This window comes from Rhea pennata, chromosome 5, assembly GCF_028389875.1.
Source record: "Rhea pennata isolate bPtePen1 chromosome 5, bPtePen1.pri, whole genome shotgun sequence".
Lineage (NCBI taxonomy): Eukaryota > Metazoa > Chordata > Aves > Rheiformes > Rheidae > Rhea > Rhea pennata.
The window spans coordinates 48,060,414-48,084,987 of NC_084667.1; the positions used below are offsets into that span (position 1 = coordinate 48,060,414).

The 24,574-nt window shown below is 36.4% G+C and overlaps 1 protein-coding gene across 1 annotated transcript in view; it reads right to left on the minus strand.

Moving 5' to 3' along the window:
• Positions 1-762: 762 nt before the first annotated feature.
• The window catches only part of GTF2A1 (general transcription factor IIA subunit 1), a 30,748-nt gene continuing 6,936 nt past the window's right edge, over positions 763-24,574 (minus strand). Inside the window, exons 2-9 of the mRNA XM_062575927.1 lie at positions 21,474-21,575; positions 19,521-19,728; positions 16,827-16,891; positions 14,585-14,660; positions 12,500-12,633; positions 11,435-11,755; positions 8,847-8,936; positions 763-5,323 (exon numbers count right to left, since the gene is read on the minus strand). Of these exons, the coding sequence (XP_062431911.1) occupies positions 5,216-5,323; positions 8,847-8,936; positions 11,435-11,755; positions 12,500-12,633; positions 14,585-14,660; positions 16,827-16,891; positions 19,521-19,728; positions 21,474-21,575 (1,104 nt within the window). The 3' untranslated portion in view covers positions 763-5,215. The remainder of the gene's footprint in view (positions 5,324-8,846; positions 8,937-11,434; positions 11,756-12,499; positions 12,634-14,584; positions 14,661-16,826; positions 16,892-19,520; positions 19,729-21,473; positions 21,576-24,574) is intronic.

Consider the following 24,574-nt stretch of genomic DNA (forward strand, 5'->3'; position numbering starts at 1 on the left):
AATAATTTGTAAGGCAAATTTTATGTGAAAAGCAGTATTAGATTATTAGGTAGTACAAAAAGGATTTGGACAAAACAACACACATATAAGAAAAAATTACCACCCATTATGATTCTTGCCTAGCTGTATCATTACACCACTACAGCTATAAGATTATTTCAAAATCATTGTATTCCTGAATACAGCCTTCCACACTGGAAGTATGGCCTACATTCTTCTTCTCAAAATATATCTAGAATTTCAAGTTCAAAATTTAGGTACAAAAATAAAGCATTAGGCAAGTCTCAAGGGACTGTTGAGCTAAAAGATGTCACCTGCTTACACTAGAAAGCCATGTTGTCAGATCAGTTTCACTGGTGAAGCCTTTATAATCAGTCAGCTCTCCTCCAGAGCTGCCTATTTTATTTATCAAAACTGCCCTGCATTGCCATTTAAAGGACTCTTGTTCTAGATGGCACACTGAGTTATTCAACCAATCTTGGCTCAAGACCTAAGTCTCAGGTTACCGTAGCGACATAATTATTAAACAAACTTGAAAATCTAGCCTCAAGATTAAAACGCCAGTCTTATATAATGTAATTATGCTAAATGGAGAGCCCACAAAGCAAACTCAGTAAGTAGTTGACAGAAAGAAACACCTTCTCTGAGCTTGAAGAAATTGTTACGAAAATAAATTCAGAATCTTCAGGGTTATTACAACCTGCATTAAACACCATATATTTAACAAATACACACGCAAGATAGTAAATGAAGTGGCAAACATTTTTAAATAACATCTTTAATTAAAGTTTTTGCAAAGGCAAAATATTAAACTTAAAATAGGTCTTAGTACATCAAAATACTAAGTTCTATAATTGTATTCCAAGCATGGCCTTCGAAACATAATATCCTGTATATCACAGAGGAGCAACCTTGATCTGCAATTGTACAGAATGAATTTTACAAACATAATAAATATATTTACCCCCTTACACATAACAGTATATGTACAACAGCAGTTGACAATAGTAGCTCAGAACAGCAAAGAAGGATATTCCCCCACTCCATATTTTATTGGTACCCTATGCATTCTGGAACATGTCTCATAGGATGACTGTACATGTAGCTAACCGAAGGCAGTTCTTCCTGTTAAAAAAGTTCCTTTTGTTCCACAATGTCTAATCCACCAAATAACAACTGAAAAATACACTGCATGAACTGCTTAAAAAAACCTAGTAATAATATTAAAAAAGTAGACAACAGGGAAACCAAAGGACTAGGATTTTTTTTGTTTGTTTGTTTTGTTCTTTAAACACATTTCCCAACCAATCACAGTAATGGAAAAACAAGACTTTAAACGCGAGACATCTATACGTAAAAATGTGCAAGTTTCTTCATCTTTTGTTATCAATAATCTCAAAGTCTGAAAACAACTCTGATTTCCATGGGAGGAGAAGGGGCAGTCAAGGGCACAACAACCCCGCAACACTCTGCAAGGCAGCCCAGTATTAACCCAGTGCACATTATCCTAAAACCACTGTTCACTTCCTGCACTTCTTGTTGCATTCCCTATTGGAAAGCTTTGGGGTTTGGGGGGATTTTTAGGTTTTGGAGGTGATTTTTTTTTTTTTTTTTTTTTAAGGGAACTTTTTATAAATCAAAGAGACTGACTCAAAATGAATTTTAGTTCACTAGGTCTCTAACTCCTGCACTGAAATTACAAAATTTTAATCAGATTGTTTTATGGTGCCATAATTACTGTTAACTACCAAATAGTATCTTCACAAACTAAAACCCTATGAAGTTTACTTTAACACTCCTACTCTGTAGAATAGAAAAAAAAAGTATGAAAACTTTCATTATATGACAGTATTTTCTTTGATCCGTTATAGAAACTGCTTCAGAATCATGTATCATAGTCTTGGAAATGAACTCAGACCACAATTTTTGCTTTAAATTGTGATTAGAGAACTGAATGACTTTCAAATGCAACTTCTGATTACAACGCAGGAACAAGGAGTGTGAAACCTTAAAGAAATCTTGTCACTAACCAGCAACTGAGGGGGAAAATAATTTAAAAAAAGAAAACATTTAAATAGTCCAACATTAAGTTCCTTATGTGACTAAATTCTCTATTACCTCTTTAACAGAAAAGAACCATCAATTGTTTTTCAACTTAGATATTTTTAAATGATTATACACACTAAAACCCAATAAAATTAGAGCAAAACAGTTGTTTTTATGATTGAAGCACTGCAGGAAATCTTCTTTCTTCTTTGTCATGTTGGCAAAACAGGTATTCTGCAAATTGAAAAGTCGTAAGACTACTGGTTTTGCCTAGTTCCTCTGCAAGTTTGCATCAGCCACTGTGGTTAAAATTATGAAGTTATCTTTCCCCATATTTTTCCATCATAAAAAGGTGCTCCATTATCTGTGCAAATTTAAACATAAGCCCTCTTCAAATCACTAATTGCTTCCATAATACTGAACTATTTAAATGAAAAAAAAATCTATTTCCAAGGTGTGTGGGGGGAATCATTTATAGATTATGAACAATGAGAATCCCTTGCCCTCTGAAAGGAATGGTTTCTGTGGAACCTAATGAAATGGTCTGTTCAGTTACATTGTTAAAACCATGATTAAAAATTCAAGTACAATAATAAAATTAAGCAAACTACATTTTTACAGCAAGCCGCTACAATAAAATGAAATTAAAACATGCTTTTTGATTTAAAAAAGGAACACTTGATGTAGCAATAAGAGCACAGTTTGGTATGTTCATGTTTGACTGGCTTTCAGAAAACTTCACAGGTACTTGTATTTGAAGACAAAACTTCTTATATGACAAGCATACCACACGGTTAGCCTTCAAGAGGCTGTGCAAGTTCAGATAGCTTCTAACATCCTTCAAAACAAGCTATGCTTAAGTTACCTTTAAAGTTCTGGCATCCGTTAGAAAGAAATAAAAAGGCTATGCAGCTTCTAGTATACACAAGTGGGTGAAAAATCAAAGATGTATGAAAATCAAGTGTTGTACAGTAATCCGGTTTGCAGTAGCATAAACAGGAATCTATACCTAAAATGATTTTTTTCCCTTTTTACTGATTGAGTTTTGCAGCATTATGGGATTTATGTTTGAAGTCCATTTTTAAAGACTTACTGGTAATAGATTTGAGAAAGATGAGGAAAGGAAGTAGCCAATACATTGTTGATTTAATTGCAGTTATACATATTTTAAGTGTCAACGATAAAAAAAAAGTTTTGTTTTGTTCAGAAGAAAGCAAACACCAGTCATCTGGAGATACCTTGAAGCCTCGAGCCAAAAAGCGTACTCTGTATGATTATGTCACTATTTAACAATGAATTAGTAAAACCAGAAATTAACTTTTCTAAAGCTTATGTAGCAGATAGCTTACTAAACAAACACAGCTCTAGACACAGCCTACAGACAGTTTCAGTCTGTGTCAATGAGAGCACAAGTGTGAAAAGTCAGAGCAAAAAAAATATCCCTTTTTTACAATGTATTTGAATTTTCTACACGCTACTGAGACTATGAATGCCCTTGGTAGCTAGTAAAGCAGAATGAAATAAGAATAGTGCTTAGAAACTGCTAAAATACACTTATGACTTTGTTAAATAATGTTTTAAAAATTTCATTCTCAAGAAGAAAGGCCAGAAATTGTGGGTCAAGTGTCTCCTTCTGAATTCTTCCCCAATTCATTAAAATTATTGCTGCGTCCTTTTCATTGTGTTTTCCAAGCACCCAACAAAACAGCATTTTTGGAATTGGTGAGACACATGAACATTTCTTCCTCAACAGTTTAAGTATAATGCCCAGTCCCTCTCCTCATTCGAAACTGCATGAAGAAAATGTGTTCAAAATTCTCAGGACAGGAGTGGGGGGGGGGGAGGAGCGGGGGCTGGGGAACCATTATGCTGCTTTTTACAACAACAATAAAGTCACTCTAGAAAAGGCAAGTGAAAAAGCTATTACATGAGGTTTAGTGCATCTGACTACTTGATCTTCCATAACCAAGTCAGCCTAAAGATACTCTAACAAAGTTTGTGTTCTCAAAGCTGTGCAACTCTTCATGAAACTATTTGCCCCTGGAAACTTTAGAGATTAACTGCTGCAGGTAATTTAAGGCTATGCTTTTTAGTAAGCAAACCTTTGATTAACAGACTTGCAGCTAAAAGAACTTCTATGTGATTTTCTATATTAAAAATTTAGTCATTCCTGTGGTCTGTTCAAATACTTGTGGATATCTGGACTACAGATGTAGTATTTAAGTGAAGGAATTCATCTATTGTGTGATTACCTACACATTTCATTCAAAAGGTCTCCCCAAAGCCTATTTAAGAAGTCAGTAGAAACTGTTATTATTCCTTTCAATTCAACGATGCTGAACAACCATCAAACAGCAATAATACAGTTAAAGAGTTAAGCAGTCTGACCTTTGGGGGGGGGAGGGAGGAGCTACAGGTGCTTAGTATTTAAAAAAATATAGACCTAAATAAAAGATGCCATTCACATCAAATAAAAATAATTTTGAAATATAAATGATCGTTTTACCATTTTGTAACTGCTAGGAACAAGAACTTGCTTATGGGGAATGGAATTGAAAACCACAAATAGATATAATAATTAATGAGCTTATCAGAATTAAAAATATTTTCCTTATACACGTTATTTAAAATTTTAACACCTTAATTCTTACCCTTCTGTACAAAGCTTGCACGCAGTTTAACATTCTTACCATCCTCACTACCAAAAGGAAGTGTTCAAAGCAAAGATTTGTACACACAATAAGCATTTTCAGATTAATAATCTATCAAAAGGAAGAGTTCCTTCAATCAGTGGAAGAAATATTTTAAAATCTTAAACCAAGGGAAGAAAGGGGAGACAAAGCCTTACATGCTAAATACCAGCTGTAGGTACCTGTATGTAGATTTGATAATTAAGGTATTCCTAACACACAAAATCAGCTCCCAGACAATGCTATAGCTGCTACAGTCCATGGCTTGCTCATCTGAAGTAGTGTCTTTGTTGCCACATTTTATCTTTGTTCCGACAGTTTTCATTATGCTTTATTTCTGATGTGCAGATACATATTTTGGTTGAAATATATGTCCAAGTCTCAACCTTTCCTGCTTTCGATTTTTTTTTTCCTCTTACAGGGAGGTGGTTTTGTTTTTTCATTTTTGTTTTTTGTTTTTTTGCTTTGTCTTAAAAACTTCACCATTCTGCATCCCCTATGGCTTTGGAAAATACATAATCTCTTCCATTAAGATTCATGATGCCATCTTTGAGGTGAAATTTCCATTTGTTTTTACTTCTGTGGATCTAAAAATAGGAAGAAAGTTGACATATTAATTTCACGAGAAATAGCTAATAATGCTTAAGTAATTATAAGAGCAAGAAAGAAAAATAAAACAGAAACATAGTAATCTATTGATGTCTAATTCTGTATCGATTACACCTTGAATATCAATTCTGCATTTAGTTCCAAAAAACACCTGTAGTACTTTCATCTTACGTTTTTTAAACTAGGGAGGGCTGTCATAGTAAACGTCAGGAAATCATGCAGCCACATGGGCATTCCGAAATACAGCATACACAGCGCATTTTTAGAGGCGTCAGACAGAAAAAAAAAAAAAAAAAAAAAGTGGAAAAACATATATCCATCTATCTTGCTTCTTTGATTAAGGTATCTTCCATTATGACCTCTGTGAAACTCCACTTGAAAGCCAAAAATTTCCATTTCAATCAGCATAACACAAACACTTTAAACCAGTCATGAACAGGTGAAAGATGTAAGTTTTATTCTCCTCACCTCTGCTAAGCCTAAGCTCCGTTCTGCATGCAAACAAGCTTTGATTACTTCATACATAGAGAGATGGCAGACCTATTTAACTTTCTCTGCTTATTATAATACTGGACTTTGACTACGGAGTTCAGCAAGTGGATATTTACAAGTTTTTCCCATGTGAAAATCTCTACAGTACAAAACATACAAGTTGATACAGCTGAGAAAGAAATATATCCACCCATTTTTTATTCTATGCTTTCTGCTTAATGGAAGATGATTTATGTTCCAGTTCTTATCTTATGGAGTCAGGAGAGAACAGTAAGATCTTCAGACAAAAAGACATTATTAGGGATGATGGAATGAAGTTGAATGTTCTTAAGATTCAAGTTTCAACTTTACCCTACAGTCTCCACAGTTAAAATATTGAACATTTACAGCTTTGTATAAAAGAAATTTATAAAAGAAATGTATAAAAAAGCAGAAGATCAGCAGAATCAACCAGCAGAAGTTACTCAAAGAAAGCAAAGATCCTTCAGAAAGCTGAAATGTTGTCCAAATGAGAGATGTGGATCATAAACTTCATGAAGCAGATTTTTTTGTTTGTTTGTTTAGACAGTCTTTGAAAAACAAAACAAAACCAATCTACCTTTTACAAAGGGCATAAAATCAAGGAAGCCACATCACAGTATTTCAAGACCCAACAAGGACAGGAAATCTTACCATCTATCGATAGTGCTATAAATCCAAACAATAAAGAAGCACCAGAACAGATATGACTACAGTAGTCAAAGAATTATTAGTAGTATTATTTGCTCTGTGCTTACTTTAAACTAGAAGAAGTTAGTGTCATCAGCAAATAAGTGAAGAAAAAGCTTGGCTTGTATACTCCGCTTGCACTTCTAGATGGCATTCAACAAAAAGCCCTCAGAGGCAGCTGAGCTGCCATGAGATAAGAAGGAAGATCCCCAGATGAATAAATAACTTATTAAAGATGGGAAAACAAGAGTAAGAACACTGTTTTTACAGTGCAGTATCATTCCAAAAGAGATTTTTGCTAGCTGGAGTCTGTGGTTTTAAGAATTCACTGATCATCTGGAAAATGACAAAATATCACTGATGGTACAAGCAACAGCTACTGAAGAGCTGCAAAACAATGTCACTGTCCTAACTCACTATGTACTAAAATAGTGACATTCAACACAGATGAAAGCAGTAATGAAGAAAAAGCAATCCTAACTTAAACGTATACCAAAAGAGATGGGTCTGAGCTGACAATCAGAACTCAGAAATGAGGTCCTGGTGTTCTGAAAGACTGATAAAAATGTCTGCTCTCTGTTCAGTAGTATCAAAAATATATGTGAAATATTACATAACATTATTACATTATTTAGGTAGCACAAGGCTCACCTCTGTCATGTATAGCTCTGATCTTCCCTCAACCTTCCCTATCTCAAAAAGAATAGAGAGAAAGAAAATAGGTATGGAGAATAAGAATGATCTCAAGTTTGGACAACTTCTGCACAGATAGCAACCAAGCAAACTGTGACCTGATTTGGAACAAAGACAACTGAGGAAGGATACGATGAACTACCAAATCATAAAAGACACAAATAAGGGAACTCCCCTAAATAAATAGCTAGATAGATAAATAGCTATAAGTATCACATAAACTAGTGGGTTCAAAACAAGTAGCTCTCCACACATCACATCTCAGTTATGAAACTTATTGTCAAAAGACAAATTTTACAAGGATTCATAAAGTAATCAGACATGTTATTGACAAAAAAAAATCCACTGCTGGTTCTCCAATAAAAAGGCACTAGCTGGAATGATGGCAGCATGCTTGCTTTAAGCACTGTTACCCATTTGCTGCTCCTTATCTCATTGTCCCAGATGCACCCACTACTGGTCACAGCAAGATACAATATTGTGCAATGGGGAAACTTTGCTCAGAACAACTGAGCTGATCCTATGCATTTTATGCAAACTGAAGAGCTAGTAACATCATAGTAAGCAGCGAAATCTTTTCAGAGCATACAGTGCTAAAGGTTCACAATGAACACTGTTCCTTATTGAGTTCAAGTTCTTAATCTTTGAGAAGGTGAGGATTTCAGAGTAGTTTCTGTTGTCTAGCTTTAGAAGCTCCCAACTAGCTTTTCTGTTTGCCATTCTGAGGTACCTTACTATTCTCATAGACTGTAAGGACTCTTGAAATGTAACAATTTTTCATAACAGTCTGGAGGAGACAGACGGCTAGAGTGCAGGTAGTGATACTGCTTGCCTACATCTTAAATTATTTATTGGATCTGATAACAACTCCAAGCAGAGTCAGGGAGACAGATTTAACTAAAATAACTTAAACAACTGAAGATTTCTCCTTTAAGTCATTCTGTATAATGTAGATTATAGTATTCAAAAGTCTTGCAGGTTTTTTCTTCTCTCCTTTAAAAAAAGATCTTTATTTATTGTGGTCCAATTAACGCAGCCTAGGCAAAGGAAGAAAATCTTTATCAAAAGAAACTTTATGCATACTTCCTCAGTAAAAAAGGTGTCTGATAGCCTACAGACAAATTAAAGACATGAATGAATCCTTGCATATTCCAGGCAAATATGCAAAAAGAAATTAGCCATTACAGAGGAGAAATTAGCCATTATAGAGGAGAGGAGAGACAGCTGAACACAATGTAAAGTAAATAAAATGAAATGTTCCACACTGCACAGAAAAATCATCCCCCTCTGATACCTTTTCAATCATCAAGAAGAAACACTTTTAGTCATCAATGAAGTGTTTTGAATCAAGTCTAAATCATATTGACTACTGCTTTCATTTATGGTCACAGCAAACATACCAAAACTCATTTGCAATAGTTCACTTTTCCCGAGGCCAGAAGAGAGGTCCTTTGTTGAACACAAACAAACGTGATATGGAAAAAAAGTCTTACTCACTACCACAAGGTAATTTGTACTTTAAAGCAACACAAAGATATTACTTAAAATGTGTGAATTGATAAGAACAGAGTAAGGAAAATTCTTCTTTCTGTTCAACAGAGATTTTACCTTATCATACTGGCACACAACAACATTTTCTGTATCAAACAGTTCTTGTCCTTCCTCATCACTCACATCATCTTCACTGTTAAGGGGTTCCTGAAAGGAATATCACAAAAAGTTATTCTTTAGTAAGATTATAGCTGTTACTTAGATTACTTGCATGAGGATACAATCTATCTATAAACTATGGTCCTGAAAAAGAAAAAACATTTGAGATGAAACTATTAGGCTTTTCAGGAGAAAGCAGACAGGCAGTTCTTTTCTGCCCTCCATGCTGTGGATGTCCGCAGGCTTTACCAATCTTAGTGTGGAATTTCAGTGCTCAGGCCAGATTCTGGGCTAGGATCACCTCAGCCTTGCATCACCACACTCATTCTTACTCCTTAACTGTAAACATTCTGGTGTTTGCAATTCATCTTTACAAAAATTTATTTTATCATTGTACAGGTTTTCATATCTAAAGCAGCTAAGCAGTAGAAATGCAGCATTAGTTACATCATTCCTTATGTGTCAATAGATATAAAACCAGACATGACATTCATCCTTCTCTGACCTACCAAAAACTGAAATAGAACAACACACATACAAGTTTTTTAGAAAAAGGAAAAAAAAAAAAAAGCTGTTTTAAGGTAATTTTGCATAGATCCATATAAACTAAATTCTCCAGATGTTCTAGTAAGTATTTTCATGTCCCTTAGGGATTACTTTTCTCGATTCCAACAACAGTCTCTTCACTCCTTCAATTTTTTTTTAAATTGAGTAATTTCTTCCATTCTTTACTACTCCTTCACTCCTGCACTTCCAGGCTTAGAATTCTCTAACCAAAACATGTCTACAGGATCACCAAATGCCGCCCCAAGAATATACACAAATATCCCTTCTGAACTGCAACTCTACTGTGTGCCCAATTTCCTCTTCCCAGCATGACCTTCCCAACTCTGTCTACAAGCCTGCTAGAAACCAAATATAACAGGACCACCTTGAAGCTCATACTGAAGCTAGATACTTCTTCTAGCTCATTCTTGCTCCTTCTCTGAGGTGTCTGACAGCGTCTATTAGTCAAAAGAACATTTGGATGCACTAAGTCACTATGGCGAGAATGCGCAGCAGAGGTTTTTCCATCTCATTTAAACAGAAAGTAATTCAAAAGCTAGTAAAACCATTACTAAACGCAAAACAAATTTTCTGCGGTCTTCCACATAATCCTCATCTTCCCACCTACCTCAAAATATGTAAGCTATACTAGGGAGCTCCTAATGGGAAAAGACAAAGGTATACCACAGGGTTCCTAATTCCTTCCTACGTAATACTGTATTTAAGTGACTCAACAAGCTTTAATGGATTGCTCTACTTGTTATTTAACTGCCAATGAATAAAGGGGGCAAATATAACACATCTTTGCCATGCTGAAAATGAAGTCTTGGCATTAAAAAAAGAATCCACAAGAACCCTAGCACTAAGACAATATTAAAGAACACTTTAAAGCACGATGATGTATACTTAATGGCGCAATGAGTAACATGTTCAGACTGACATCAGTGCTGGTCAACATAACAGAAAAGTAGATGTGGATCCAACTAGTAAGTTACAACAGGAAAACACTGTTAGACACCACTGTAGATACATCACAAAAAATGATTTAACTCTCTGATATATATATATATATATATAAAAAAGGAAGTTTTACCTGCACAGATGATACAGATGATAAAATGTTAGTATGTTCCCAATACTAGCATTTTAAAGGGAACGTCAAAATAACTGGAAAGGCTGCAGAGAACTGTGGAAGTGATCTGACAGTTCAAAAAAAAATCACTTTTGTAAAGTAATTTTAGTTTATTAGTAGCCCAATTTCTTTTTCTGCAGAGCTCTGATACAACAAGAAAAAGGTTTAGTAAGAGCCACTAGCTGAAATCTGAAACCTAAATCATTCAAAGTCTAAATTAAGCACATACAGTTAAGAATGTGACTAGTTATTTAGAGTATGGACTCCCATTTTTCTCTCTTGATTTAGTTAAATCAAGGTCAGCTGTTTTTCTAGAGGGTGCTGCATTGTCAACCTGAAATCTCAGAGCAGTTTTAGAGCAGCAGAAAGTAAATTTTAAGATACAGTTCAGACCTCATTTATTTGGCCTCTCTACTTCTAAGTGTTTTCAATCTGAAGTACAGACTTCTAAAACACTGAATGAAGAATATACTCTTCTTTTTTTATCCTTAGTAACTTTGTTTTGGTATGCAACTTTCAGTCCCAAATGCAGTTGACTATTTCTGGTCTCTATGATGGTTTCATAATTTCGTGGCTGATCTCTCTGTAATACCAATAATACTGCTACTTAAGATTTTATAAGGTCATTCACAGTAATTACAATTTTCACTACCGCTTCTGCTGCATTTCAAGGTGCTTTGCTAATGTATGAAAAGTTTCCACCACCTCAGTATGGAAAATTAAGAAACTGAAGTAAAAGGATAAAGAGATTCTCAAAATTACAAGAGTACAACATTTTTTGAGGTATATAGTTTTCTTTCAAATATTGTAGAAAAATTAATAACAAAATGTTCTATTTTCCAATCTTATGAAATATTGTCAAGTTTACCTCTTCAACCTGGCCATCTTCACCTCCATCCTTTTCTTTGTCTTCTTCTTCATCATCATCATAGTCTTCTTCCTCATCTTCTTCTTCCTCTGATGATGTGTCTCCTGCCCCATCAACCTGGAGCACAAGCGGTGCTTGTGGCTGTGCCTGTTGTTGTTGCGGTTGCTGTTGAGCAGCTGCAGGAATCTGTGCTTGGGCAGGTGTAGGGGCAGCCACTGTTGTAGGTATAACTTGTGTTTTATTTCCTGTAAACAGGATCTGCTGAGGCTGAATAATCACTCCTGTCTGCTGGGAAATACCTCCAGGGATAGGAGCCAAAACCTGATGAAATATCATTGTAAGTACAAGTGGCAGCTACCATAACTCACTACCATCTCCATTACCCAAAGAAAACAAAACACATCAATCCGACTTTCATTAATCAGAGAAACTAGAGTTACAAGTATTCCATTTATATCAGACAATTTCATCTTCAACAATATAGCTTATCTCATTATTTAGTGTTCATTTTCTGCATTTTCCACCACTAAACCTAAGGAAATATACTGTCTTATCTTCTATTCTAAAACATTAGCACTGCCACCATACTCAGTTCCAAGTACAGTAGTTTTTAAATTCAAATAAAAGATTATTTTTAAACCTTCTTTATAAAACATTTAAACTTTAAATTCTCTACATATTATTATTCATGCCTAAACTGCAGAACTGTGACCTAATATTAAATTCAGTACCCATGTAGTCTGGATGTACACTCAACCTTGCAGCCAAGCAAAAATCTTGGCATGACATACTGTATTCCCTGATAGAAAGAACAGATTTTCTAAGTATTTCTTTCTAAATACTAGAGTGGCAAGGAATTATTTTAACTAATACAAATTTTCAGAGCATAGACTAAAATACATACTATATTTCTCATCAGGGGACCATAAAAGCAATTTTAAACTTAGACTAGCGTAAATTTGATAGACTTAATTTCCTTTCAATCTGCTCAATTTAAAATGCAAGCTTCTTTAGTTCTTTCAAGTTTTCTCCTTCAAACATATCTGTTCAAAAATTTTTCTTTACCTGCTGAATAACAGGTGCTTGCACACCGCCAGGCTGCATTTGTGGTATGACCTGCTGCTGTAGAACAACTGGCTGCTGTGGCTGAATGATATACTGAGCTCCATTTGCAGTTCTAACTACTTGGAGGATCTGACCTAGAATAAGCAAGTATATAATCAAATTCATTAAAAAAAAAAAAAAATCTTTGTTTAAAATGATCTTAGCTTGTTTCCTGGAAGGAGACTAAAACCAATAAAAAGACAGCACTTTCTTTTTCACCAGAGAAAAGATATTTTAGTTACTTAGAACTTGCTATAGCAACTGTTTCAGAAACAAAAAGATAATAGATTAATACCTAAATAATTGCAAGGTGTGCAATTCAAGAATAATTTATGTATACAAAACTTTTGAAGCCAAAGACTAATCCTTTAAAGCAGCACAATAACTCCAATATTAACTTCCTACTTAGGAACATACTTCATGTTTTGTAAGATGAACTTTACAGATAGAAGACAAAACAAATATATACCAAAACAGGAAGTACAGGAATTCACAAAAATTCTTCCACTACTAATGCTGCAGTATTTCCAAGGTCTTGTCAAATGACATCCCCTTTCCCAGAGGTTCTTGTCTCTCTGATTACCTATTTTAAGGAATTCCTCTATGCATTACTACTTCTTCATTAATGTGCAAGCATCTTTTAGAAAACTGTATCCCTTTGCTTATTAATCATCTCTCCTTCCTTTTCCCATAATTCTTGTATTCTGATCCCAACTCTGTTGTCTTTTATTATTCTACAGCTTTATTATTTTGCCACTTTCTTCACTTCACAAAATACATTTAAGACTCATACACCTTTAGAAATGTCCTCCAACTCTGAAAAGAGGGATCTAAGACATATTCCAGCATCAGTTTTTCAAACTTCTATTCTGAAAAATGCAGACATAGGGGAAAAAAAAAAAGTAGTAGCAGTTAGATAAACCCTCAACTTTAAACATTTTCCTCAAAGGCTGCTATTCTTTCCTGTCTTCCATTTACAGCACAAATGCAAGGTCTATTTACTGAAACAACAAAGCATACCTGAAAAAGGGAGTAGAGGTCTGCAGGCAACCCCATGCCCTTGTGTAAGAAAACATACAAATATTCGCAATTGAACAAAAAGTGATAACCATAACAAACTTAAGAAATATGTGCCATGGAATTTGGCTGTAAAGCACAACCGTGCTTCCTTAAAATTGTAAAGTATTAAATTCCTAAAATAGCTATTCGTTTCAATTTTACTTCATCTATAGATCCATTAAACATTCAAACATTTAAAGTAGGAAACCTAAATTTGTAGCCTGGTAGACACTTCTGAATATACTAGACAAATAATTCTGGCAAGAGCGTCACCTGTGTCTAAAAAAAAAGACCTTTCTCAAATCTTCCTTTACTGTCCATGCCAAAGTACATGGAATCAAGCTTATGAAATCAGTGTAATACAATAATACTGCACATGACAGATCAGACACACTGCTCATAAAAGTGACACTTACATTATATTCCAAATATCCAGCACAGCAGTATTTAACCATGATATATCCAGCATTGCCAGCAAAATTGAGAATTCCACTGTGCATGCTTACGAGTTACCAGAAGTGTCAAGGCACTCTCCCACCTGAAGTTACAGAAGCAGTGTTCCTGCTCTACTCCCACTCTAGCTTTTGTGCTAAGATCATGCTTCATAAAGCTTAAAAATATACGAAGAAGAGAGGTGGTAATGCCCATATCCTAGCTTCACGCACTTGTCTAAAAATTACAGAAAACTAGCACAGAATCTAGTCCACATTACTGTTAGGTCAAAACTGCAAGATTTGACAAACTAACCGATCTGTGAGCTAAAGAGACTAGGACTTTAGTGAAGCGATGATGGAACTACTTTGTGAAGGCTGATTTCCAGGTCCTGCTTCTTAAATCTAATGACACTGCAATGCACTATGAACAAGCAATGACTAGAAAAAGTGCAGGAACTGCATAAATAGACACGTCTTTAGAATCCAGAATGTCTCTCTCCCAAGCACTGTCAGTCTCAAGACTTTTGTTTGACTTCAGTGGTGAGATAGTTACCTGAATTTGTAAGTATCTGCTGAACAGGAGTAACTCCAGCAGGGAGAGCCAACGTAGCTGCAGTAGCTGCAGCACTCTGAAACACAGGAAAAAAATTAGCTGCAAATATTATTGCCAGTGTTTTACATCACAACATATTACCTAAAAATTTAATACTTACCTTTTTATTGTTATTTATAATGTTTACAAATAAGTTTAATTTTTATATATAGTATAATATACAGTTGAAGACCATCTTTTAATAGATACATATTTTTGCAACTTCTTCCTTAACACGAAGGAGATAGAAACAACAATCACTATGCATCAGAACTTAACCTAAAAGTTCAGATTTTTTTTCTCCTCTGCCATCTCTGCTGACCTATTAATACAGTCCAATACTGGATTGCACATAGGACAATTTTACTTCTGCTTTTTCAGAGTAGCTTAAGGAATAAGCCAATAAATATCATCTGAAGAAACACAAGGTACTTGAACAACGACTCCATGTGCAAACAAGGCAGGTAAAGTCTGCACTTTTTTTAATTCTGCAAATGATTTTCATTCCAAGTTCTGTGTAACACAGCGTTACTGAACATATACATATAGTGCCCTGACTGTTCAACAAAATAATTGATTTTTGTTTCACAGATAGTTAGGAGAGAAAACCGAAGATTTTTAATGGATAATGATTATAACATTAATTATATTAATGATTCTAATGATTCCAACAAAATCAAGGAGTTCAAAGCACAAAAATCTATATTCAGTCCTTAGACCACAGAGGGAGATGGACTTTTCCAGTGGCCTATTCATTTCAAGGATCTAATAACATCTTACTTTTGAAAAGCCTCTCCTTCTTCACCAAGGCAGATTATTTTCCTCTACTAAAAGGATTTAAACTTCATCACTGAGTTGAATGTGTATTTCCTGTTTGTAAGAAACACAGTCTCTCCTTATCATCTGACTAATGTAGTGATTACAAATTCAAAGATTAGTGAACACTGAGCAAAGTTAAAAAGTGCTCTTCTGTATCCTCTTGTCCCAGGCAAGGGCAGATGTATTCTGCCTAAGTTCTCATTATTCTCTGCCTTCTTGAATATTCAAAATTTGTCTGATCCATTCTTTGATATTAATTTAAATGTTTATTAAAAAGTACACAGTATTTCCAAATTGATTCTCTAACAGAGTTTTTATTGAACTGGCAGTCTTCTGCAGCATAGAGTTAAAAGTATTTTGACAGCAGCAAAGTTTAAAGCTTGATATATTCATTTTTGCAATACTCATCAGTAAGACCTAAGAGAAGAATAAGGGGGGGGGGTGGAATTTAACAATTTAACTGTTTAACTACTGGAATAGACAAGTTACTAATTCCATAGAAATGGTTATGAAGCACAAGAAAAACAAAAGTAGCTGCAAATCTACTCTAAGCCTCTAGGCAGATCATGCTATTTGTTTAATGAAGTTCAGATTATTTTTTATAAGATCAACAGTCCTTCCAGCAGGTGATGGAAGAGTGAACCACACTTCCAGTAAGCAAACCACTGCTGCTTTGACTAATCATGAAACTTTTGTTTAACATGCTTTTACCATGAAAGTAGTAAGAATTTAATGAATATAGCTTCAATATACATATTTAACTCGTTTTAGTTTTGTTTTCATGGATTTGCAATAAATATACATATACATACATATATATATATATATATTTAGCTTAAATCATGGCACTTAAAGGCAGATAATAAAAAATTAACTTCTAAAGATAAAAGCTTAAAAAAAATGGACAAAAGACCAGACTCAGTTTTATGTACTTCTGCAAAATTAATTAATCAAAAATAATACAACCAAAAAGAAAAATCAATGTGAATGACTAGATAATCTCTCATTTATTATAATTTTAAATTTCAGAATACTTAACCTGGTTTCCTGCATCTAGCAAATGCAATATACTTGTACCAGGTAATAGTGTTGTGTCAGTACATAAGCTCATCATGATGCAGATAGTACTCCACTATCTGATAAAATAAAGTTTTAGCCGAAGACATGTATAGCAGATCAAGATAAGCTCTAGATTTGTCATCAAAACTAAGATCCCAAATTGTCAGCCAGCAGAAAAACTCAGTAGCACGTCAATCAACTTTACCAACGTTTCCCAATTTACTTTAAAGCATCTGATGACTAATATCAGATTCATGTTTGCTATTTAATCAAAACATCTTACATAATGACAGTGTAAGTAGCTACGACCTTCTGCTTTTCTTACCATGCCTGATGCATTCATATGTGGTATTAGCTTGGAATCTGGCACAATAACCTGCTGCTGAGGTGCTAGAAACAGGAAAAAAAATAAAAAAATAAAAAGAGGTATTGTATGAAAACTATGCAGTCTGTCCAAAATAACATCCAAGATAGAATGATTATAGAAAGGACATCACACAAACATCAGTTGAGCTTTATAACCAAAACAGCTACTGCGTAGGCTCTGACCTTGTGAAGTTTTACTCTCTAAAAAATAGACAACAGTAGTTCTTAGAGGCAATATGGCTATTTTCACTTTAGAGAAATGGTTTCAGTTATCTACTCTTTCTAAAACAAGATTTAAAACACATTTCTGAAAGTTATTACAGTAAAATTTTAATAAACCTGATGATGCATTCGAGTTCTCCAAAAACATCAGTTAGCAGTGATTGACTCCTAAAACAGACTTATGCAAGGACTGTTGTAAGATGAAGAGCATATTATTAAGTGTAACAGGCAGCATAAATTAGACCTCTAGTTAAGCACAGCTGTTAGCACATGCCCATGAAAACTTCACCAACTTTTTGCGGTAGTAGAAGTAGACGAAATATGCGCAAGCACCTGTCCTAAACAATAGGATAGTTTTGGTGTGCTGAAGGAAACAGATAGCTAAACTATGCAAAAACCCTGCTGATCATCAAGAAGCACAAAATATCCAGAAGCATATGGAACAAGTAAACCGTGACTGCCAACATTTGTGACAACAAACTGGAAGAAAATAGTGCAATTTGAATGGACTAATCATCAACAAGGTATTCTCTACTTAATCCTGTAACTAAGAATATTTAGGAATATAGGGGGTAACCAAGAGTTCTAGAAAAGGCTCTGGGTGGGGGACATCCCATGACCCTGCACCATGAACCAGGACCTCTCCCCAGCCTCAGAACTCAGGGAGTGGTAAGAGTCCAAGAAAACCCCACAATCCTGTGACAGGACCAAACACAGCACTGCAGGAAGACCACGCTGGCCCACTTGATCTCTCTCCAGAACCATACCACTTGTCCTGCAGAACAAGGAGGCTGTGGAAGAAACTGCTATGCTAACCCATTTGACTCCTTCTCTGCACCGTATCCCCCATAGGATAAGGAAGGCAGGTAATTTGTAAAATTGCATGTATCTGTGATTAAAGTGCTTTGGTATTCAAATTCATTTAGCATCCAGTATCATTTGGTCTTAAATTACACCACATGGCAACATCAAATCAGTTCTAAATGTATTAGTGCAGAAAGGATATTCCAGATATCCTTTAATATATCTGACACAAAACACAAACAGGACAGGGACTCCATATTAGTGCAAGGAAAAACTAGTCAGCAGAATCAGAGCTATTCACCTAAGTAGCCACTAGATGTCTAGAGTAGGTGAGCAGACTAGATGTCTAGAGTAGGTGAGCAGACTAGATGTCTAGAGTAGGTGAGCAGACTGACTCTCCAGAAGCCCCTGCCCGACTTGGGCTGAGACACCTAGCTCACATGGAGATGTGTATTTACGTGTCTTTATCTCAAAGTGAATTTTATTTTAGCAGCCCAAATTGATCTATGTCCTGGCACATACAGAGTATCACAAAAAGGAAAAAACAAAACAAAAAAAACCCAAAACAAGAAACCACTCCTACAGGTTACTGTTACACTGAAGTAACATAATAATTCTGCATGGAGACACTAGTTCTCCTCTATTTTGAATGCCTTTTTGAGTGGTGATGGGGGAAACAAATCACCTCACAGTTATCTTTTGTACCTACTACAACAGAGGTGCTGATCCGTGAAGTCTGAAAGAAAGGCTCAAGTCTATAACTAACTGCAACAGATACAAGTTTTGTTTTGTTGTTGTTTTGCCACAATTACGGTAGTGTATTAAGAACACTCTCCTCAACTCAGACATGACATGGGTGGCAGGTTTGTTTACACAGTACAGATCTGGTAAAATCTAGTAGTATTTATCTTATTTTTGAATTGAAATTGTGACTGGTGAAAATAGCATGTTCCCCTCAAATTATTGATGAGGAATACACAGGACAATAATTACAAGAAACAATACTGTTATCGCTAACTAAAACATACCTTGAACCCTCACATCTACACAATCTGCGGTCTGCTAAGACTGCAAGTAAACTAACCATTATGCTTCTCACTTAAAACTTGTTCTAACATGAAAAACATCTCCTACGTACACTCAAACTGTTATAAGAATACTAACCATATTCTAGCATCCACTTATGCTAAACAGTCCCTTTTAATACATTTTAAAAATTATTTTAATCCTAATGACATTATGACATTATTACCTCATGACTGCACTATCACCTGCGCACGTATAGTAGCTTCAAACTCTGGAGTTGTTAATTTTTGCCACAACTTGAAAGTCAATATATCCTGAAAAACTTAAGTTACGTAGTATTAGAAGATCAAGAAAAGGATTTGGCTTTTAAAACATCTTCTTCAGAATGTGACTGACGCAAATATAAGGACAGTTCTCTTATAGTATGCTATTTTTCAAGAAAACTGTCTTGATTCATAAAACAGAGGCAAGTAAACAAAGTTTGACATAAAGACACAAAGTTAACCATGAGTTAAACATCATCCCCTGGATCACTACTGTGCAAAGCATCTTGTCTAAATTGAGAGCCTTGCACCATAGATATTAAGAGAACGAGCCTGACCTTGCTGAGATGCTGGAATAAGGACCTGTTGTGGTTGAGACTGCTGCTGCACAGTCTGCTGTGGCTGAGGTTGCGTATGATGATGGTGGTGGTGATGCTGTTGTTGCTGCTGTTGCTGTTGCTGCTGTTGCACCTGCAGCAAAAGCTGCTGCTCTTCTGAGTGGAAGCCATCTACAGCCTTGGACTGCATCAGCTTGTTCTCCCACAGCTAGTTTGAAAAAGGAAAGAAATCTCTGTGTACCATTTTTAATCAGTTGGATGTGCAATGATATAAACATAGTACAATAAAACTGAATTTGTTTTCACTGTTTATCTTGTTCAGTAAACTTAACCAAAAAGCCTTTGGGCAAATATAGACTAAAGATTTAACTCCAAAGAGGTAATATTTTAAGAAGAGGAACTAAATATCCCATAAGTATGGTTAGTCCAAGCCTAAACTTCAATTAGCATTCTTTTTTTTTCTTTTTTTTCATTAATGGAAGAATCATTACAACTTTAACAAAAGCATAAATAAAGATTATCTAGCAACTTTAAACCAGCTTTGAAGTTTCCACTTCTCTATCTTCATTTTTCTTAAACTTCAACCAGAAAAAACACTTCCTTTTTGCAGCTCTCCCCTAAGCCATTTCTCCTAAAACTTACTAGATGCTTGAAGACTTTTCCCTATAACATACTGTAACAGAAACCACCAGTAATACCCATGATAATGTACAATTTACACAACTTCTACCCCAACAATATCAATTTCAGTGTCTCCAATCCTTCAATTCTTTGACTTCAACTGACAGGCCTCCCAAGAAAAGCCACAACCACCAAAAAGCAGCTCTTGCAAAAAGGCAGTAATGCAAGTATTTTGTAATATGCTGCAATCAAAAAGACTGCAGGCAGCCAGGATCCCTGATCTCAAATCCTGCTTAATGCTTCCTCAGTCTTCCTCTTCAATACTTTATCTCCTTTCTTGTTTCTTTCCTCATTCAATCTTTTTCTTAATCCTTTGTAAAAAACACGTATGACACAAACATCGAGGCACTTTCGTTATGGTGCTCAGTCTTTCTTTTTCCCCCCACCAAGTTAAGCCATGATTTTGGAGAGCAAGGAAGGTCTTCACCTGTTTCTTTATAGCCAATATTGAAACTCAGTATTCCTTTCACACTCCATCCATTTTTTAGTATCATATACTGGGTGCAGGACTTCCTACTTATTGAAGAACTCCTTGTTCAACAGCTGAATTGAGCAGGTATCTACTTTCTCAGTCTCCTTTTACTTTATTTCTTCCTTTTCTGCTACCCCTTTTTCTCCTTTTCAAGGGTTTCTTTTACTCAGAAAGAAGCCCGCAGGAGATGCATGTTAGCGCTCAGATCAGCTTCTTGCCTCACTTTTGGCTCTTCTGTATCAGCTTAAATCCATTGAATATACAGTGAATACTCTAACTAGAATTTAGAAAGTGTGATGCGTGCAGTACAAGTTATTATGCACCATTTCACGAAAACAAGACTTCTGCAAATAAAAAATCATATATGCAAGAAAAAATCATCTGATAACAAATCTCTTCTTTGGTAAGACAAAAAAAATCAAATAGAACAGGCATTTTATTTGTGCAGCAGAGAAAACAAAAATCATTTAGCTCTAAAAAAAGCATATAACTCCAACCTTTCTTTTTTAAAGAAAATGTGATAGGACTTTTCCAGGACTGAAGTGATAATGCAGGTAATTATGATGCTGGTTGTTAGTTTTCATCGAATTTAAATTAAGTGCCAAATTCGGGAAGATAAACATATTGCGCAGATCTCTGTACACGGAAGTATAATCTGAAAGATACGGGGCTACAGATACGGAGATTAATATATTGCTAAGCTGACTAAAAATTATCATTTTTACATGTACAACAGTGAACAATATTCAATAACTAATCAGTGTAGTAGTCTAATAAAAAAAAATTAAGTTACAACTTACTGTTTTGAGTTCCATAAGAACTTGTTCATCCACTCCTTCATCCAGAAAAACTTCTCTGACATCATTGATGACATCTTCAATTACAGACCTGTACAATTTAGGCTTTAAAAAGTAACTAGTCAGTGCTTTTTGTTTAAAAAGAAATTTAACACTATAACATTAAAGTGAGGTATTTTTCTTTGAAAAATATCTGAAAACTGCACACAGACCAGAGTGCATGCTTCTGAGTGACTAAAATTTCCAGGAAAGAAAATATAATTCGAGGAAAAAAAACAAAAAGAAAAAAAAGAAGAAGAAAAAGACAACTGATGGAGTGAATTCAAGAAAAAGAATACTTGTTAGTCTTACTTTTGCAACTGTGCTTTAGACTGGCAATAACTTCACAAAATGGGCTCAAACCAATCATTATCACTCAGGGGCAAGGCCCTGAGTTGCAATAGTTCCCTGATAACGTTAGCTGAACACTTGCCACATCCAAAAAAAAGCAAACCGTGTTAGACAACATTAAGAAAATAATAGAGAACAAAACACAGAACATTCATTATGCTCTGTATAAAGTACTTATGTAATAAGATTGTAGTAAGATTTTAGGAATCTCATGGGTTAAGGACCTAGAGGGAAGAGGGGTCCAGGAGAGCTGGCTAGTATTCAAACATCACTTCCTCCAAGCTCAAGAGCTGAGCATCCCTATGAGTAAGAAGCACAGCAAAAAGGGCAGGAGACCTGCATGGGTGAGCAAGGAGCTTCTGGCCAAATTCAGACAGAAGAAGGAAGTACACAATGTGGAAGAGGGGACAGGCTACTTGGGAGAATTATAGGAATGCAGTCAGAGTATGTAGAGATGCGGCAAGGAAAGCAAGGCCCATTTGGAATTGAGTCTTGCAAGGGATGTTAAGGGCTTCTTCAAATACAGCAGCAAGAGGAGGACTAGGGAAAATCTGGGCTTGCTAGTGAATGGGGTGGAGGCCCTGCTGACAAAGGCTACAGAGAAGGCAGAATTACTGAATGCCTTCTTTGCTTCAGTCTTCACTGCTAAGGGCAGCCCTTAAGAATCCCGGAGCCTGGATGAAAGGAAGAAAGCCTGGAGAAAGGAAGACTTTCCTTTGGTTGAGAAGGGTAGGATTAGAGACCGTCTGGACAGGCTAGACATCCACAAATCCATGGGCCCTGATGGGATGCACCCATGGGTACTGAGGGAGCTGGTGGATGTTGTTGCCAGGCTGCTCTCCATCATCTTTGGAAGGTCATGGAGAACTGGAGAGGTGCCTGAGGACTGGAAGAAATCCGTTTTCACTCATGTCTTCAAAAAAGGCAAGGACCACTGAGGCAACTATAGGCCTGTCAGCCTCACCTCCATCCCTGGAAAGGTGATGGAAAAGTTCATTCTGGATGTCATCTCCTGGGCATATGGAGGAAAAGAAGGTGACCAGGAGTAGCCAGCATGGATTCATCAAGGGGAAATCATGCTTAGCCAATCTGATAGCCTTCTATGATGGAATGACTGGCTGGGGAGATGAGGGGAGAGCAGTGGACATTGCATACCTCGACTTCAGCAAGGCTTTGGACACTGTCTCCCACAACATCCTCCTACACAAGCTCAGGAAATGCGTGTTAGACGAGTGGACAGTGAGGCAGATTGAGAACTGGCTGAATGGCAGAGCTCAGAGGGTTGTCATCAGTGGTGTGGAGTCTGGTTGGAGGCCTGTGGCTACTGGAGTTCCCCAGGGGTCAGTACTGGGTCCAGTCTTGTTCAACTTCCTCATCAATGATCTAGATGAGGGGACAGAGCGCCTCCTCAGCATGTTTGCTGATGATACCAAGCTGGGAGGAGTGGCTGACACACCTGAGGGCTGTGCTGCCATTCAGAAAGACCTGGACAGGCTGGAGAGTTGGGCAGAGAGGAACCTCACAAGGTTCAACAAGGGCAAGTGCAGGGGCCTGCTCCTAGGGAAAAATAACCCCTTGTACCAGTACAGGCTGGGGGCTGACCTTCTGGAGAGCAGCTCTGCAAAGAAGTACCTGGGAGTCCTGGCAGACAAATTGACTATGAGCCAACAATGTGTCCTTCTGGCCAGGAAGGTCAATGGTATCCTGGGGTGCATTAGGAAGAGTGTTGCCAGCAGGTTGAGGAATGTGATCCTGCCCTTCTACTCAGCCCTGATGAGGCCTCATCTTGAGTACTGTGTCCAGTTCTGGGCTCCCCAGCGCAAGAGAGACATGGAGCTACTGGAGAGAGTCCAGCATAGGGCTATGAAGATGATCAGAGGGCTGGAGCATCTGCCCTATGAGGAACAGCTGCGAGACCTGGGCCTATTTAGCCTGGAGAAGAGAAGACTGAGGGGGGATCTTATCAATGTCTATAACTACCCGAAGGGAGGGTGTCGAGGGGACAGGGACAAACTCTTTTCAGTTGTTCCATATGAAAGGACAAGAGACAATGGGCAGAAACTGAACTACAGGAAGTTCTGCCTGAACATGACGAGGAATTTCTTCCCTGTGAGAGTGACGGAGCACTGGAACAGGTTGCCCAGAGAGGTTGTGGAGTCTCCTTCTCTGGACATATTCAAAGCCCACCTGGATGCAACCCTGTCTAACGTGCTCTAGGTGAGCCTGCTTGGGCAGGGAGGTTGGACTAGATGATCTCCAGAGATCCCTTCCATCCTTCTCGATTCTGTAATAATATGCAAAGTACTCTAACTCAGTTTGTTGCCCATATCTTGAGTAGCACCTGTATTTCTGGTTTCCTAATCTCACAATGCCTACAAAACCATAAAAGTTTACAAAAGAACAACAAAAACAATGAAAAGATATGGAAAGTTATTCCTTATATCAAGCTAAGGTAGGTTATGGGAACGTGTCAAAGTTGTGCAAAAGTTAAGAATGGCTCAAAGAAGGTGAAAAGGGAACGGACTGTTCACTATTTTTTGAATTCAGCTCCATAGTTTGACAGTTCTTTTCGCATAGCTGTGATGCAAAACAAAGAAAATACAGTTTTCCAGTTAGCAATTTTTTTGCTGCTTGCCAGTGTAACTGTTAGACATGCAAAGACTTTTTTGCAAAAAAAAAAAAAAAAAAAAGTGTTAAAAGTTCAAAAGCATACT